The following is an 18552-nucleotide window of genomic DNA, read 5'->3' on the forward strand; positions in this document are numbered from 1 at the left end:
GGCTGCTTGGGGAAAATCTGCAGGATCCCCAAAGCACGTGTATGCCTTTGGATTTCACAGATTTTACATAAGCCTAAGGCTCTCATAATCTCCATGATCAGTCCCCAAGTTAACCCTGAAAGTTGCCCAAAGGAGGGAAGAGCCAAGCCTGTTTTTAAAAGGTGAAGCATCTGAAAGCCTTGGAATTCAGAGGTCTTATGTGACATTTCAGGCAGAAATTTTTAATTATCAGAAAGATCTCTTATTCTAGGGATCAGAGAACCTGAGTTCTGGGCCTGAGATTCCTTGCACAGTGTTGAGAAAATAACTTCCCATCTGTGGTCTCCAGTTTCTCTGTCTAAAACAGATTGGGCTAGATAAACCTGTAAGTGCCCTTCCATTTATGACATCCCAGAGAATTCTATGTGCTGGGCCCTATCTCAAGGTGCTTAAAATCCTAGAATTGAAGTGAAAGGTGGACTGTCCTTCTGACATCCCACTAAGATATTCTACTTCTTGCAAATGTGCTTATGTAGAAATCTAAAGAGGCCTTGTAGATTAAAGAAAAAAATCCCACCTTGGACTTCACAACTGAAACAGCTCTTAGAATCTTAGAACTTTATCCTGAAGTGAATCTTATATATATTTTCAGTCTTTCCTCATCATTTGAAAATTGAGGAAATTTTCCCAAGAGAGGAGGTGATTTGTCCGAGGTGATACAGTGAGTCCATGGTTGAACCTCACCCTGCCTTCCCTGTAGCATACACCCTGAATCCCACAAGGCTGTTTCTTCACCACCCCCTCTCCCCTTTGGCACCACCTCCTGTCTCTGCAAGTTCTGCTGTCTCTGCAGTGGAACATTCCTGCACAGAGGGGATTAAAAGAGCAGGGGTGGAATGCTAAATCTCCCTGCCCATTGGCAATAGCCTCTCTCGTGAACTGAGCCCAGCAGGCCTTGGCTCAGGGGAAGCCAGCAGCCCTGGGTTGTCAGAACCAACGTCAGTCCACGTGCCATGAGCTGTCCACACACTGTTTTCCGTCAGGTAAAGCCCCCAAAACAAGTGCTCTTAGGTGGGGTCGCTGCTGAGTTTGGGTGTTGTCTGGAGCCTTTCTGGGCCAACTCTGTCCATGTACCTTGCCAAGCTCAGTGGAGCCATGGGAGACCCTGGGCCAAGCTTTGTGTGAAGCCAGGCCAAGTTTCAGAGTGTCCAGCGCCAAGGCTCAACGTCTGGTTCAGTGGAGAAAGTAAGAGGTCCAGATGCTTGTCTCCAGTCAACTTTTTTTTGGCTTTCTGACCTTGGACCTAGAGGACCTGTTGGAGCCTCATGACCTGTGTGTATAAAATAGAGACAGTGTCACCTCCCCATCTTGGAGCACCTTATCCAGTTTCTCCCATCTTATGCACTGGGTACTTGCAGAAGTCTGAGGTTCCATATCTACCTTACATACAAAGAGGATAAATAATATTTACTCTCTAGTTGGCTCTCAATCACCCATTAAAGAGTGGTATTAAGGGTGTGGATGCACTAAAATTCTTCCAATAACAATGAGTATTTCCAAACCCATTCACTAATGACCTAAAATGATCCAGAACTAAAGATAACAGAACTAACAATGCACCATCATTGCCTTCAAGGGACTTTTAATGATAAAGAAATACAAACAAGGATTACTATTACTTATAAACCACTGGCTTCTAAGGAGAGTAGGTCCCACAGATAGAAGGACTTTGCTGAGTACTTAGGTCTGGAATATCTGGGATAAGGCCTATGCTCTATGGAAGAAAGAGTGAGAGATGTTAGGGAAAGGATGAAGAGATGGGGAACAGAGTACATACACGCTGGCAAAATAGTGTCCTGTGTAGTAAGAGTAAGTGAGAAGCCCTAGTTAGCAACTCAGCCAAAGAAACAGGGAGAATAACCATGTTAAGTGGAAATTTATGAAGTTACATGATGTCAAATTCCCTTTGACTCCTCCCGCCAAGAAGTCTGCAGTAAAATCTTCCATGTCAGTTTTTTTTTTTTCCTGAGTAATATTAAGAGGTGCCAAGTCCCATGTTCTAGAGAGCATGAGGCCAGGACAGGATATCCATTGCTACAATAATGGTGTGTAACAAACAACCCCTGAACTTCAATATATAATAGTAATTCTTTATTGCTTATGAATCTGAGGTCAGCTGGGGTTAGCTAAGAGGCTCTTCTGATCTTGACTACTCTTGCTCACATGTCTGGGCTCAGCCAGGTGTTAAGGATAGCCTTGACTGAGTGACTAGGGCACCTTGGCTCTGCTCCACATATCTCTCTTGCTCCAGCAGGCTAGCTCAGGAATGTTCTCATGTTGATGGCAGAGTTATAAGAGCTCAAGTGCAAGTGCTTCTTCAAGTCTCTACTTGCTTAAACTTTCTGAACATCCCACTGGCCAGAGTAAGTCAGATGAGATGACCAAACTCAGAATCAAGGAGTGGAAAATATACTTTGCCTGTTAGTGGACGGTGATTGACAGCGTTCGAGGTGGTGGCTGTTCTTTCAGCCTGAGGACTACTTGAGGAGCAGTGTCCCCACCTGACCCTCTGTGGACATGTGGCATAAGCAAGAAATAAGCTTTCTTTGTTTTAAGATATGAGATATGGGGGTTTTGTTACTGCAGTAAACCTAGCAATCCTAGCCTATCATTACTGGTATAACCACCTTACATTGCTTGCTTATAACATGCCAGGTACCATGGTAAGAACTTTATGTACATTTGGGTATTTATTCATTCCACAAATATTGACTGTCTCTTTCATGTCTAAGACTGAACTCAATTCATCCTCGTAACAATCCAGCAGGTAGATCCTACTATCTCAATGTTATAGGTAAAGAAACTGAAGCTCAAATTGCTTAAATAATTTGTCCAAAGTCATACAGCCAGTAAATGGCAGAGCAGGATTTAAACACATGTCTGTTGGATTCCAAGGATCAAGCTCTTAGCTACTCTATCCTACTATTTTTCTATCAATGCCCCTTCCTTGCCACAGGAAAAGTAACTTGCCATTAGAAGTGGATTTGAATATAGTGGACCACTTAGTTCAGGGCATCTAAAGCAGGAAAGAGTCCTCTACTTGGTCAGGCTCCCTCACACATGTTTGATCCACACCCTAGTCCCACTTAATGTCCATGGCTTTTAACACCAACTTGAGTGGCAGTGCACCTGGCATCCCCACCAGTGAGTTATGTTTCCCCAGACGGAGATTTTCTTTCCCCAGTGTCACATCTTACAGCCAAGCTGCAAGGAGACACGTCACTAAATGTTGGCTTGGCAGCCAGAAGCCTGCCGAGCCATGGGCCAGGCTCTAACCACACCTCATCCAGGAGAGGGTTGAATCAGTGCACAGAGAGAAGGTACAAGCCTTAAGCCAAACCATGATGGGAAGGGGAAGTAGAGAAGAGAGAATGGAGCAGGCCTGACAATCCCTCTCCTTACCTTTCCCCTTGAGAGAGAAAAGAGAGGAGATGGAAAGATTAAGTCGAGAGTGAGGAAGGTGGGAAGAGCAGTTTTCACCCACTCAGGACAGGAATTCATTCATCCTTTCATCCAAGCGGCATTTATTCAGCATCTACTCTGTGTCAGTCATGCTGCTGGGGACTGGAAAATATCAGACAGTTAAATCATGGTCCCCATTTAGAGGAGATCACAGATTGGTAGGAGAGACAGATTTGTAAACAAGTTAAAAGATGTTTATTGTACTCCCTTCTCTGAAATCCACTGAAAACAACACAAAGAATAAAAATAATAAAGACAATTCCATCCTCAGTGAAACTAGGAAATCACTGTGGGGCTGAGATGATTTAACTCCTTACCAGAGTTCATTCTTGTCTTTCTATAATAGAGAGGAGTAGGTAGGGAGCAGCTGCCCAGGCAGGGGCCACATTTCTCAGCCTCCCCATTGCATATCATTGAGCCATGTGACTAGTTCTCATAGTTGGAACATGAACAGAAGTGATCTGGGCCACTTCTGGGCCAAGGTGGCTAAGAGATGGGTGTACCTTTCCCCTCCTCCTCTTCCTCCTCCTTCTTCCTCCTCCAACTTGCTAGAGAGCAAAGGAGTAGAGGTGTGGGTGGGCCAAGGAAAAGTGAGGTTCTTTGTAGTGACTCAGTTCCACAAGGTGGGAGGGCAAGAGAGACAGGGCCAAAGGAGGCACTATGTAGGTAGCTAGCATTATTTTTTCAGCCTTGACTCCCATTCCTTAAATGTCTTTGAGGTGAGGTAGAAGAGAGAGGGAAGCAACAATCAGAATTGAAGCTGATCACCAGAAGAGATACACATAAATGTTAAATGACCAGTCAGAGGGCCAATGAGCTATGGGTCTTCCTTGTGACCCGCACTGACTTCGCCCCTGGGGGAATGCTTGGAAACCCAGGCAGAGCATATTTGGTAACAGATTCTGAGACAAGAAACTCACGGGGTATCTGCTGGCAGCCCTAGCTTACTGCCTTATCCCACCCCATTACATCCCTTAGAAAATAACAGACCAGATTAAAATATTTCCAAAGTAAAACTTCATATATGCAGACAGGATCTAATATGGAGTAACAAAAATTGAAAATAATAATAAAACTCTCTAATAGAGGGAAAAAATAGCATCAGCAAGATGTGGAATTTATTCGGTTGAGAGCAGAGCCAGTAATATAGAGAGTAGAGATTTTCTTAAAAATAGAAGAAAAGGGAAAATAATGAAAACAATGAAATAAGATAGAAGGCAATACTTATGAAATACAAAGGGTAGTCACATGTGCATGCTGGGCATTCCTGAAGAAAAGAACAGAACAATGGGACAAATATATTCAAAAATAATATAGAAGAAAACTTTTTCTGAATTAACGAAATGCCTGAATCTATAGAATTAAAAAAAAATAGCCTCAATATATTATGGAACTTTGATGGACAATATTCAGGTAGTAAAATCAGGAAATATTCTTAAGAAAAAATCAGGCTGACCTGCGACTTTATCCTTTAATGCCAAAGGACATGGTAGCAATGAGCACAAAATTCTGAAGGTAATGAGTGTGTTCTCAAATTTGTTAGCCAGTCTGGTTGTCTTTCATGTATAAAAGTAGTGGAAAGACATTCACCAACACACAGACTCAGAGAAAATAGGACACAGTCCTCATAAGTTCATGGTGGATCTGGGAGGAATAGGGGACTTGATAATGAAAGTTAGTCTCCCAAAAGATATATCAAAATTACCAATTTAGGGAAGGAGAAGCTGTGAAATTCATGAGTTGGTGGTAAACATTATACTCATTTAAATATAGAACTAAGGCTAAACAGCTGTGGGGATTATGGTTACAGAACAGAATGTAAATATCCTAAACCACAGCCGCGTATGAAAAGAAATCACTTAACCAACAACAATGGCAGAGGAAGGGATGTGGGGAGATGTATATACGCCTCGACTTTTACATCTTACATGGTGGAGAATCTGTGAATTGGATATGGAATAGATAAATCAAGAGATAAATGTTTAGGTATACTGTTTAAAGCTGTAAGAGTGACCACTTCAAGGACTAAAAACAAACTATAAACCTTCCAAACCATTAGAAGAAGATAGTGGGGGAAAAGAAACCTCATAAATGAAATGAGAGAGAGAGAGAAGGAGGTGGAGAGGAAGAGGGAGAGGGGAGAGGGAGGGAGGAAGGGAGGAAAGAAGGAAGGGAAGGGAAGGGAAAGGAAGGGAAGGGAAGGGAAGAGGGAGGGAGGGAGGAAGGAAGGAAGGGAAGAGGAAGGAAGGAAGGAAGGAAGGAACCATATAGCAAAATATAGAAAATGAAGTAAACATTTTTTTTAATAAAATAAAATGACAAATTTTAGGCCAAACATTGATAGAGCATTAATATAAACAGAATGTGCTTTTCTACAGATCTAAAGATGTCCAACAAGGGAAAAGTACAAATTGCATAACAACAGCTTTATATAACCCATTTTGGATCAAACAACTAACTCTACATACCCACATCCTCATATATGCTTACTTATATGTAGAAATTTCTGGAAACCTTCCAAAGAAATTGCTAATAATGATTAGCTTTGGGGGATGGTGCTGGAAAGATTAGAGGAGGAGAGAGATTTTATTCTTCACTTTATATAGAAAATGTGTTACATCTATATTTTAATATGTAACTTAAATATCAAGGAAGTATAATACAATATGAAAAATGCCATAGTGGCAGAACGTACAAAGGGCTTTGGAAGGTGACAGGAGGGAAGAGCTAATTATGCCTGAAGGAGTTAGAAAAGGCTTCAGAAAGTAGATGACATGCGACCTGAGCCTTAAAGAATGACTGTCATTTTTTGAAGTACAGATCAAGCAGACAAGGCAGAAGCAACAGAGGCAGAAAAGTACATGTATTTTTCACAAATGATGAGCATTCCTGGGGTGATGGGAGCACGTGGCGTATGTGCGTGCTGGAAGCTTGGGTCCACTCCTCCCTGGGACTGAATGCAGGCTAATTGACAAGCCGCGCAGAAGCCTGAGAAGGATGCAACAGAAAGAAGAGGATGTTTCTAGGGGAAGGACAAAGGCTGGCCATCCTCTGAGCGTCAGCTGGAGAGCAGGCAAGCAGAGGTGGATTCTCAGGGCCCCCTGCACTCCCACTCAGCTCAGCCTGGTTTCCCTGCCCCCACGCCCACCCCCAATCCCCACCCTCAGGAGCAGGCAGGGGGTGTCAGCAGCTGTTTCTGAATGGAAGGACCTACCAGCTTGTGTGTTTGGCTGGTACTCTTTTGTTTACATGTCTATTTCGTTCTTTTCTCCATGTAGACCAACTTTTTATTATTTTTATTTATTTGTTTATTTGCTTTTCTGTACCAAATGGCAAAATAAATGACCACTCCAGCTCTAGGGTACCATCACATCCCTGCTGCAGGGCTGCCAATCGTCCCACTAGTTTTGCTGTTTTTGTTCCAAATTCTCAAGCGAGACCATCTGATTGGCTAGCATGAATCAAGGGTCCAATATGGTCCAATTGGCTCTAGTCAAGGGTCTGAAGTCTAGGGAATAGAAATATGTCCCCAGGAGCCCACTTTATGCACACAGGTGATGGGCAGTTTTTGGAGAAGGTAGTGAAGGTCTAAAGATGTCTTGTAGACTCTGCCCCTATTGGTGGGCATGGTAACAGGTGGCTGTGTCCCTTCCATTTGTCCCTCTCTCTCTGACCCAGGCTTCACTTGTACTTAGCACGCCCTTTCCCCTCTCAGACCTGAGGCTGGCTCACAGCATTCTGGGGGCAGCTTAAGCCAAGCGTTCTTCCCCATAACTGCCTTCTTTCCTCTTTTCCCTCAGGCCTAAAGTGCTCCTGCAGAGTCTTCCTGTCCCCATCTCCACCATCACTGGTTTCACTGAGGTGCCCCAGATTGTGTCAGGGTAGATGTAAAAATGCCCACACTTTCCCAGAATACAAAAATCGATTTCTTTTCTGTTAAGTGTGACCTTTCCTAAACCTTGCCAGACACACGAGCACCTGGTTTCCTTTTACAGCCTCCCAGAAGAGATTACAAGTGCCAGTGGCCAGTCATTCCTGTATTCACCCCAAAGGGAAGCTCTTACACACAGTTAACCGGTAGCTCAAGAGGGTCGCTAGCTGCCTTCAGCTCAGCCTTCGTGGGTGGCATCCGCCTGGCCAGTCTGATAAGCACAGCGGTCCTGGCAAGCATTTTTTTCTTGATTTTGAATCAAGCCATGTTGATGTTTCACAGGGTCCAGGGCATAGGCGTGGGAGCTTCCCCCAGGCCCCCCACCAGCAAGGTCCCACTGGTCCATCTCTGTGAGACTGCAGGAGGGGAAAGGGAAGTTCTGGAAGAGAAACAAGAGGTGAGCAGCCATGAGTGAGAAACGAAGCTTTAAGGAGGGGGTTACTCCAAGGCATCACTCCCTTTTCATCACCATTTTGGCTTCCCCTGCAGCCTGAGCCCACATCCTCCTCATCCTGGGAGGCTCACATTCAGTGCCACCTCCTCTTTCCTGCTAGGCCAGCCTCTGTGTCTGCAGTGTGGTACCTGTGGGCCTCTCTGTCTTCTTCGGAGGGAACAAGTGCGTGAGCCCTCGACACCCCACGTGGACAGAGGAAAAGAAGGCACAGTGGCCTCCACTCTGAAATCGGAACTCTCTCTAGTGCCCTTCCCTCATAGTCTTCTCACTCCCTGCCTTCCTAGGAGTACCTGATCTGCCTTCTGCCTGCTAGAGCTCTCACCTGGTAGAGGGATGCAGGGCAGGTGGAGAATTACCCTCCCAGCACGCCGTATCTCCTGCTGGACATGCTGGGGACAGTGCAGAAAGTGAATCAAGGGCGTTGGGAGTTGGAAGGGGGCTCGTTGTGAGTGCAGGAAATTGGGTGACACTGCTGCTCTCTATGTAAGTGGCCCAAATTCAAATAAGGTCATAACAGCTGTCTCTGGTCCGTCTGAGCCTCAGGAATCCAGGAAGCCCAGAGCACTGAGAAGGCGGTCGGGAAGGAGGCTGGACCAGACAGTCCAGCTGTCTCATCAACTTGCTTGGTGACCTTGGGCAAGTGACATTCTCTGAGCTATAGTTTTCTCATCTGTAAAAAAGAGCTAAGAACAGTTGGTACTCAATAAAAAGTAGCTGCTATAATTTTTGTTGTTTAGAAAACAGAGAAAGCAGGTATGAATTCCAATTCCTGTTTGTGCCAGGGGATGCCCTGGAACCAGCTCAGAACCAGGTGGCCTCTGGGCCTTGGGGGTGGGAGTAGAGCTCAGAGCAAAGGTCACAGTCAGAATGAATGGCTTCCTATATATTAGCAGTGGTGCTCATGACGTCCTGTGAAATGGGAATCAGTATTGCTGTTTTACAGATGCAGCAACTGAGAGACTCCAAGTAGTTCAGTCACCCAGTCACCCAGCTATTAGGTGGTAAAACTGGGATCTGAACCAGGTCTGTCTGGCTCCAACGCCCAGAGGCAGTTCACTTTCCAACCTCACCCCAACCCCCCCCACTAACACTCATACTAACACCCAACGAGGGTGCTTTGGCCACTTCCCTAGATTGGACTTTTCAGCTGCCAATCTAAGCAGAGACCCTCCCTTCCCTAACCCATCTCTATGATCTTGTACTCCACCCCCATCCCCACTACCCCTAGCCCTACCAAAAGCTAGAGGAGGAAAGAAAATAATTTTCTTAGTGCCCATTATTTGCTGGGTGTTCCCACCACTAATCCTAAAAGATATGTTATTATTACCATTTTACAGTTAAGGGGACTGAGGCTTGGGTGCTTAGGTCAGCTGCCCAAGCAAGGCCCATGCTAACACTTGGAAGAGCAAGGTTTCAAAGCTGGCTTTGCTCACTCCCTGGCTGTTGTCCAAGATGGCCTCTCATAGGACACCAGCCTAGGTATTTTACCTGCCAAGGGCTGCCTCAGGACAGCACCAGGACTGAAAACACAGCCCAGCACTGGAGGCAAAGGGATGCTTCCATCCAGGGAGTAAATCGGGAAACAAACATGGCTAGACAGCCCCCAGGTGGGGAATGTGGGAAGAATGGGAGCAGTGGAGGATGGGACTTGGCCTGAGGGCCAGGTATAAAAAGTCTTTCTGAAAAACTGGGTACAGAGAGTTGGAGGTGAAACATGGGCTACCATCCAAGCCTCCGGATTTAAGAGTTGTTTTCCAAATTCCTATCAGAAATCCCATGATTAAAAAGGATTGAAAGCAGGTCATTACATCCCAAGCAGCAGACAGTGGGGATAAAGAGTTTTCAAGGCTGCCCAGCGCCGGCTAACAAAGGGAAAAATATTTCTCTTTCCCCAGATGCTAACCAAGTAGCATTCCCCCAGGCAAGACTTCCTACCACTGAAAAATATACATGAATACCAGTTCTGAATCAGGAAGCAACAGAAGTCCAGTATGCACCCAGCCGTCAGAGCCCGAAGCACAGGACAGGACCCCAGGCTAAGGACTCAAGGACAGCGGCTTATGTTCTCATGTGCCCCAGACCTATGGAGTCACTTGTTGCCCCACTTAACCCTCAGTTTCCTCATCTGTAGAATGGCCAACGTGGAAGTTGTGTTGAAGGCTTCATTGGACGTTCTGCTAGATAGAGGTATACAAACATAAGCAAGCATTTACTCAGCACCAGCCCGATGTTTACTGAGTGCTGTGATGTGCACTCTGACAGCCACTGGGGATGTAAAGAGTTGAACAACAGACACAGTCTATTCTGGAAGTGCCCTCAGGTCTCACAGAGGCAGTAGATGGAAAACAGATAAAAGCAGTTCGTTATTGAGCTATGATTGTGCTAGGTGCCATGAAGGTGAATTACAGGATGACCTGAACTGAGAAGGATTCCTCAGAAAGGTGACATTTGGGCTGAGATGATAAGAATAAAAATCACAATAGCTAACACTTATATAGCACTTACAACGGACCAGCACTGTTCTGAGACCTCAAAGATTAGTTGGGATAAACACTAAGAAGAGACATGGAGAGAGAATTCCAAACAAGTGGAATGGCATGGACAAAGTCCTTTAGAGGAGAGGAAAATGACAGGTTGAAGGAGCTGAAAGGCTAGAGTGAGGAGGGGAGAGGTACAAGACAGGGTCAAAGAGGGAGGTGGGGCCGTGACGAGATCAGAGAGTAGTTAGGAAGCCACTGCAGCAGGACTTAGGTGGTAGCAATGGAAAGGGAGAGAAACAGGATGGATGCAAAGTATATTTAGGAGGTAGACTTAATGGGTCTTCATGCTTGATCAGTGCCAAGGATAACACCCAGCCTTCTGGCCTGGGCACCTGATGGGATGCCGGTGCCAGTTCCCTAAGATAGGGAAAGCTGGAGGAGGGCAGGGATAGTGGGGAAAATGCCAGTTCAGCAACGGCATGGCAGAAAACAGTTCCGGTTTGAGAGTCGGAATCCCTTTGCTCTAGTTCTGGCCCTGCTGATATTTGGTTGCATGACCCCAGATGCGTCATTTCACCACGTCAAAGTCAGATGCAGTGATTAGACTCGATTACCTGCAACTGGCCTTCCAGCCCTAAAGTCACATGGTTCTAGAGCAGGCCTTTCAAAACAGGTGACTCGGGGGCTGGATTCAGGACACATGAGTGTTCTATTTGACCCGCACAGAGTTTAATCTTTGGTAAATTCCCATCACAATCCAGATTTCTGGCTTTTCTTGAAAAAAAGGAGATCCACAACACTGGGTCTGGATCACATCCCCACATGGCAGTGGCTAGCAGGAGCTGAGTAGCAGCTGCTACTCTAGAGAGCTCTGCCTCTCACCCTAGTGCCGACTGAGCCCCACCCACCCAAGTGCATGGCCTGCCTGGCCCTGTTCAGGGGATCACCCTTTTTCTAGGTAGTGTGATAAGGGAACAGGTCTAATCAGCAGCTCTCTCTCAAGCTTATCCAACTTGAATTAATAACTGGTAACCATACACTAAATTATTTTTTTGGAGAAGAAAAATAATTTTTTTTTTTCCAACAAAAGGTTCACATGTTTATTACAGAGCTACACAGTGAGCAGTGATGAGGAAAGCTCAAGCGGAGAGAGCATCAAACACAGGCAGCTGTTCCAGACACTAGTGATGTTCTGATAATGTGTGTGAATTCATATGTGAGGCTCATTATAGACCCAGCTTGGTTCTTCTCCAATGTCTTCTCTTAGAGTTGTACCTGATTTTATTACCAGTTTTCATTCGAATCCATTGGGGAATGGGACGATTCTGCTTTTGTTTCTTGGCCAGAAATCGCTTGATCCTGAAAGTCTTGTGAGAAGACATGGCGATGATCAAATCCAGCCGCAGATAGAATGGAGGACAAGAGAAAAGAGCGAAAAATAATTTTTGAAACAGAAAAATGAAACCAACAATATAAAAGCCTCTGTGACTCCACTACCCAGAAAAAAAATCACCATTAAATTTGAGGGTGCTTCCTGCTAGCTTTGCTTTATAAAATTGGGATCACACTATATATAACATTTCTTTATGATGCTGTTTTTCACTATATCATAACAGGACCATTTTCATAGTAGTAACGATTCTTTGAAAAGATTTTGAATGGAAAATATAATGCATGATTTAGGTAATTATTCCACCATCATTTCTTAACTTTGTAGATGTAGCTCAACTCTGGTATTTCTTAAGACAACTTCTTTAAAAAAAAGTCAAGGGGGATGGTAGTCCCCCGTTATCCATGGGGGATGGTAGTCCCCCGCTATCCATGGGGGATACGTTCCAGGACCCCTAGTAGATGCCTGAAACGGCAGATAGTACCAAACCACACATATATATATATATACACACTATGATACATACCTATGATAATGTTTAATTTATAAAGTAGGCACAGTGAGAGATTAACAACAATAACCGATAATAAAGTAGAACAGTTATAACAATATACTGTAGTAGAAGTTATATGAATGTGGTCTCTCTTGCTTCCTCAAAACATCTTATTGTACAAATTTAATGCCTTTTCCATCTTAACTAAGCACTTATCACACACTGTGGCTGTAACTTCTGCAGTTTGGGATGCAACAGCAAAACTAGCACAAATTTCTCATTCCCTCTTCACAATTTTATGAATAGAAGAGTCTTTCTTACCATGGATCTTAGCAACCTCAGCATACAATTTTTTTCTTTCCTTATTACCTCAAGAACTTTCACCTTTTCTCTGAAAGCAAGCACTTTACAGATTCTCTTTATATATATATATATATATATATATATATATATATATATATATAAATTTATTTTGGCTACGTTGAGCCTTCGTTGCTGGGTGCAGGCTTTCTCTAGTTGCGGCGAGTGGGGGCTACTCTTTGGTGCGCATGCTTCTTATTGCGGTGGCTTCTCTTGTTGCGGAGCATGGGCTCTAGGCACACAGGCTTCAGTAGTTGTGGTGCGTGGGCTCTAGAGTGCAGGCTCAGTACTTGTGGTGCACGGGCTTAGTTGCTCCATGGCATGTGGGTTCTTCCTGGACCAGGGGTCGAACCCATCTCCCCTGCATTGGCAGGTAGATTCTCAACCACTGCACCACCAGGGAAATCCTACAGATTCTCTTTGGCATATCCAAATTGCCAGCATCACTACTCTTGTGCTTTGGGACCATTATTAAGTAAAATAAGGGTTACTTGAGCACAAGGACTGCAAACCAGTGGATAAGAAGGGAGTACTGGATTTTTTTTAACATCTTTATTGGAGTATAATTGCATTACAATGGTATGTTAGTTTCATCTTCACAACAAAATGAATCAGTTATATATATACATATATTCCCATATCTCTTCCCGCTTGCGTCTCCCTCCCTCCCACCCTCCCTATCCCACCCCTCCAGGCGGTCACAAAGCACCGAGCTGATCTCCCTGTGCTATGCGGCTGCTTCCCACTAGCTAACTACCTTACTTTTGGTAGTGTATATATTTTTAAGGCTTTAAAAGAGTTATCAAGTTGCCCTCCAGAAATTTTGTTCCCATTTTCATCATCCATCACATCTTGCCCGTACTGAATGTTATCACTTTAGAAACACTCCATCAAGGAAGTTTCCAGGTGGGAAATAGGAGGTACATGAGAAAACCCTTCTGTCAATACAAACCATGCCTTGTTGAGAACAGGGATTGGCAAATTTCTTCTGGAAAGGACCAGGTAGAATAGGAAAATGCCCCTGAAAATGTTAGTTTTCTGCTTTTGAACCATAAAGTCTCTGTAACAACTACTCAACTCTGATGAGAAAGCAGCTGTGGACAATATGTAAATGAAGGGCGTGACTGTGTCCCGGTGAAACTGTATTTACAGAAACCTTCAGTGGGCTGGAGTTAGCCTTCAGGCCATAGTCTGCCAACTCCTGCTTTATCTCATTCCATCCTCCTTATCGTCTTCAGAAGTAGGTAGGGCAGGAATGAGTGTGCCTTTTACACAGAGAAATTAAAGCTCAGAGAAACCAAGTAACTTGTTCATAGCCCAGGAGCTAGTAATTAGAAAAGCTGGAAATTTGAACCCGGATTTCCTGACTCCTAATTTAGAGCTTTCCCTACTGCATAATGAACCCTTTTTCATGAATGCATAGCAATGTGTGTTAAATAAATAACCTTTCCAAAAAAAAAAAAAAAAGATGTCAAGGGCATTAGTTAGTCTTAATGGCAATGTTTGATGATGATGTGGTTGCTCTTTCTGAAAAAAGTTGATGATAGTGAAAGGCAGCTGAATTAATAAACTCTTTCCATTGAAAGTAACAGAAGTGGTTAAGAGAAAGAGGAAATTCATTGGGTCCTGTATCTCAGAGACCCAAGGGCAATGGCTTCGGTCACAGCTGGATTTAGGGTCTGAAATTATGTCCTCAGGGTGCTGTTACTCTCTCCTCTCTCTTCCCTGCTTGTCCTTGCATCAGTCTTTATGTGGAAGACAAAACGTCCTCTGCCAGGTGTGATTGTGTTCAAAAGAAAGGGAGACTCTTCCCCGTGACACCATATTACAAAATTTCACAAGAAGGACTCTGATTGTCCCTTCCTGGGTCATGTGCCCACCACTGGGTCAATTACTGTGCCCAGCGACGGGTAGCAATCTGACCACCGTTGTCAAGGAATCTACCCTCATATCACTATGTGGCATTAGGATCACGTGGGGTGGGGTAGGGGTTGTTCCCCCTTAGGAGTTAATAATAGCTTCCAAGACCACTAATGAAACAAAATAGCAATTGTAAGAATCTGCATCCATCTATTCAGTGAAGGCCCATCTATTCAGAGAGCCTAAGAATTTCCCCAGTCTGCAATGCTATCTTATCTTGCTCATGTACTTCCAGCCATGAGGAAAAAGCGGAGAAGGGCATTATTAGGGGTTGAATTGTTCCTCCTAAAAAAGATATGTTGAAGTCCTAACCCCCAGTACTTTAGAATGTGAACTTATTTGGAAATAATTTTGTTGCAGATTAGTTACTTAAGTTAGGATGAGGTCCTACTGGAGTAGGGTGGACTCCACATCCAATATAACTGGTATCATAAGAAGATGGCCCTGTGAAAACAGAGACATGGGAAGATTGCTGTATGATGACCAAGGCAGAGATTGGGGTGATGCAGCTGCAAGCCCAGGAACACCCAAGATTGCTGACAAACCATCAGAAGCTAGGAAGGAGCCAAGAAGGATTCCCCTGCAAGTTTCAGAGGGAGTGTGACCCTGACAATCTTTGATTTCAGAATTCTAGCCTCCAGAACTGTGAGACAATGAATTTCTGCTCTTTTAAGTCATCCAATCTGTCATGGTGACCCTAGGAAATTAATACAGGCATTCTAGGCAGAAGAAACGGTATAAGTAAGGGTTGATGGGATAAAATGTATGGCCATGGAAACCTTGAGAGGAGAGGTTTCCAAGAAGGAAGGGCTTGGTCAGTCCGGTCACCTACCCTGGAATGTGGATGGCAGTAGAAATGGAGGAAAGGTGCACCAACAGCATCTACTACACTCGTCCTCTCCCCAACAGAGGCAGAGTAGGACCACAGTATTGATGTGGCCGTGAATTACTCCATTGGCACGACCGAAGCAGGTTCACTTTTCATCACTACTTGCTACAAGTCACCATTCTGGGATTTTATTGGCTCAGCTTCTTGCTCTCCTGCAATCCCCCCTCATGTCTACTCGTTGGCTCTTGGATAGATGACCTTCCAGTCTTTGGAGGAAAGACCCTAATATAGACATTTTCAAGGGCTTGGCTCTGCCAGTAAAAATGACAACACCCTGGCTTCAGGTGCCCAGTGCAAGAGTCTATTCTTAACAGAATATGTAACAGACATCCTCATCAAGGTGCTTCTCAAGGGCATATTTACTGAATGATGACATAAGAAGACTATAGCAGAACTCCACCTGGACACCCCTAAGAGGTTTCTTCATGTGCCTCTAGAAGGACATATGCCCAGGCATCTGCTCTATTGGTGTAGAAATAGCATCATCCAGAAAAACACTGAATGACCAGAAAGTATGAAATAAAAACACTCTTCTTTCTATTCAGAGCCTTGTTTGCATTCAGGGTTATCAAACTACTTAAGTAACTAAACTCCAATCTAAGTGCTGGGGCTAGTAAAGATTAGATGCAGTCTAAAAAGAAAATGAGTGTGGAAGTCTGGCACCCTCTAGGTGCTCAGCAGTGCTACTTTTCTCCCTACCTGGATTCCAGGACCTTCCATCCTACAGATATCTCACTCCTGGGTTCGGGCAGTAACCTCCAGGCTGGCCTCTCTGCTTCCTCCCTTGCCCCTTCCCCACATTCTATTTATTGTCAAAACAGCAGCCAGAGGCTCCTTTCAAAATATAAATCAGGCCATGTCACTCCTCCGTTCAGGATCCCCAAAGGTGCACCATGTTATTCACAGCAAAAGCCAGAGTCCTTTTGCAAAAGCAAAAGTCAAATTCACAACAGAATTTCTCACTCTCAACATTATTGATATTTGGAGCCGGATAATTCTCTTTTGTCAGGGGGCTGTCCTATGCATTGCAGGATGTTTAGCAGCATCCTTGGCCTTTATTCACTAGATGCCAGTAGCACCGCCTCCCAAAGTTGTGACGAACAAAAATGTCTCCAGACATTGACAAATATCCCCTGGGGTAAAATCACCCCTTGTTGAGAACCACTGCCATACACCATCTCAACCCCTGTTACCTCTGTGATGTCATCTCCTATACCATCTGACCCCTTACTCCACCAAGCTACATTAGCCTTTTGGCCATTCCTTGATCTTGCCAGGCGAGCTCCCACCTCAGAGCCTTTCCACCATCTGCCTACTCGAGATGTTCTTTCCCTAGAATGTTCCCCAGACTGTCTCCCCAATGCTATGTGACTCTCCTACCTCTTTCAAGTCTTAGCTCAAACATCATTGTCTAAATGTGGCTCTCAGCAACCGTATTTGAAACTGCATTTACCACTCATGCCCTCAGGACTCTCTACCCCCTCATCCTGCTGGTTTTATCCATACCACTTATTACTTTCTAGTACTTCATAGGTTTTTTATTCTTTTTATCATTTTTGTGTATCTCCCTCCACTAGAATATAACCTCCATGCAGGCAGGAGCTTTTGTTTGCTATACCCACGAATGTATCCTGAGTGCTTAGAATAGTTCCTGGCACTTAGGAGGTATTTAATAAATATTTGTTGAATAAAGTCTTGTGCCACTGAGAATGGTGGATTGAGTCAGCAGCTGTGACACCTTAATACAGTGGAGAAAACACAGTCTTTCCAGTCAGGTGGAGCTGGATTCCAGTCTTGCCTGGTCACATACTAGCTGGGTATCTGTGGTTGAGTACCTCTGCCTCTCTGAGTGTTGGTTTTCTCATATGGTAAATGGGATAATATGTATGTCCATGGTTGTTGAGAATATTAGAGGTTGTGTGGGTAAAGTCATTTAGGGCACAGCGAGGCACATAGTAGGTGCTCAATAACTAAGATTATTATGACAAAAGTGATAAGTGAAACATGGAGAGGATTACACTATGCTGAGCCCTAAACGATACATGGAATTTAACAAGTGAAGATGTGTGGAGAAGAGAAGGAACAATACTTTGCTGAACTTCACAACTTTCTTCTGAAAATGGAAGGAGTAACTTTGCCCAGTCTACATTTCCAGAACTGGGATATTTGACATTAGTGATAGCCTGGCCATATGGAAGAAACCGCAAGAGAGAAGAAAAAAATAAGTTTGGTAATCCTTTTATTCTTGACTTTAGATGTTAATTTTGAAATATGCCATGAGCATGAGAGAGAAAATAATGAATGGCATTAGACTTGTAGCTTGGCCTTGAAATTTACGACTCTGAACAGGTAGGAAAATCGGAATCCAAAAGGATGAAACCTATCTGGCAAGTTGAGTAGAGAGGATTGCCTTCTGGAACAGGGAGTGAACCTAGACCTAAGAAGGCTTTGTTGGGCAAAGCAGGTAAACCAGTTGGCCAGTCTGTGCAAGCAATGTTATGAGAGTACCGTCAGCCAGATTCCATCCTGTTCAACAAAGTACACTGAAGTGTAAGGCATGCTGAGCTAGGTGCTGGGGGAATACAGAGAAAAGTAGGGCATGACCTCTCTGTCCTCAGGGAGATTACAATCTGATGGCGGAGACAAAGAAGCAACAAACTCTACTATCATGTAGAATTAAATAATTGTAAGAATTAATGCAGAGGCAAAGTGGTCAGAAGGGAGTGAATAATTTTTCCTTAAAAAATTAAAGAAGAATGCACAGAGAAGGTTACTTTTGAGCTTAAGCCGCAATCAGGAAAAATACATGAGGACTTGACTAAGAAGAGAGATTTACATGAGAAACCACAGGGAACCATAGTTTAAAAGTAAGTAATCCTAACATCTCCTTGGGGAAAGAAGGACCTTTTAGACATAGGGATCAAGGATCATGAATTCATTCATTCAATAACAAAATATTTACTGAACCCCTGTTATGTGTAGGTATTGAGGTACTGGGGATATAGTGATAAACAAGACAGACTAGGCCCCTGCCCTCATGTAGCTTATATTCTAGTGGGTGAAACAGAAAAGAAAGATGTAGACACATAAACAAGATAATTTTGTAGAGCAGTAGCACCAAGAAAACTACAGTG

At 44.1% G+C, this 18552-nt stretch overlaps 2 protein-coding genes across 2 annotated transcripts in view; one reads left to right on the forward strand and one right to left on the reverse strand.

Moving 5' to 3' along the window:
* SYN3 (synapsin III) overlaps window positions 1-18552 on the forward strand; it is a 398733-nt gene that overhangs the window by 242755 nt on the left and 137426 nt on the right. The window lies entirely within an intron of this gene.
* LOC132528808 (large ribosomal subunit protein eL39) lies at window positions 11453-11798 on the reverse strand. Its single transcript, XM_060164905.1, has one exon. It carries the CDS (start codon window positions 11746-11748, stop codon window positions 11593-11595), a length of 156 nt encoding a protein of 51 aa, XP_060020888.1. The 5' UTR covers window positions 11749-11798; the 3' UTR covers window positions 11453-11592.

This window comes from Lagenorhynchus albirostris, chromosome 11, assembly GCF_949774975.1.
Source record: "Lagenorhynchus albirostris chromosome 11, mLagAlb1.1, whole genome shotgun sequence".
Lineage (NCBI taxonomy): Eukaryota > Metazoa > Chordata > Mammalia > Artiodactyla > Delphinidae > Lagenorhynchus > Lagenorhynchus albirostris.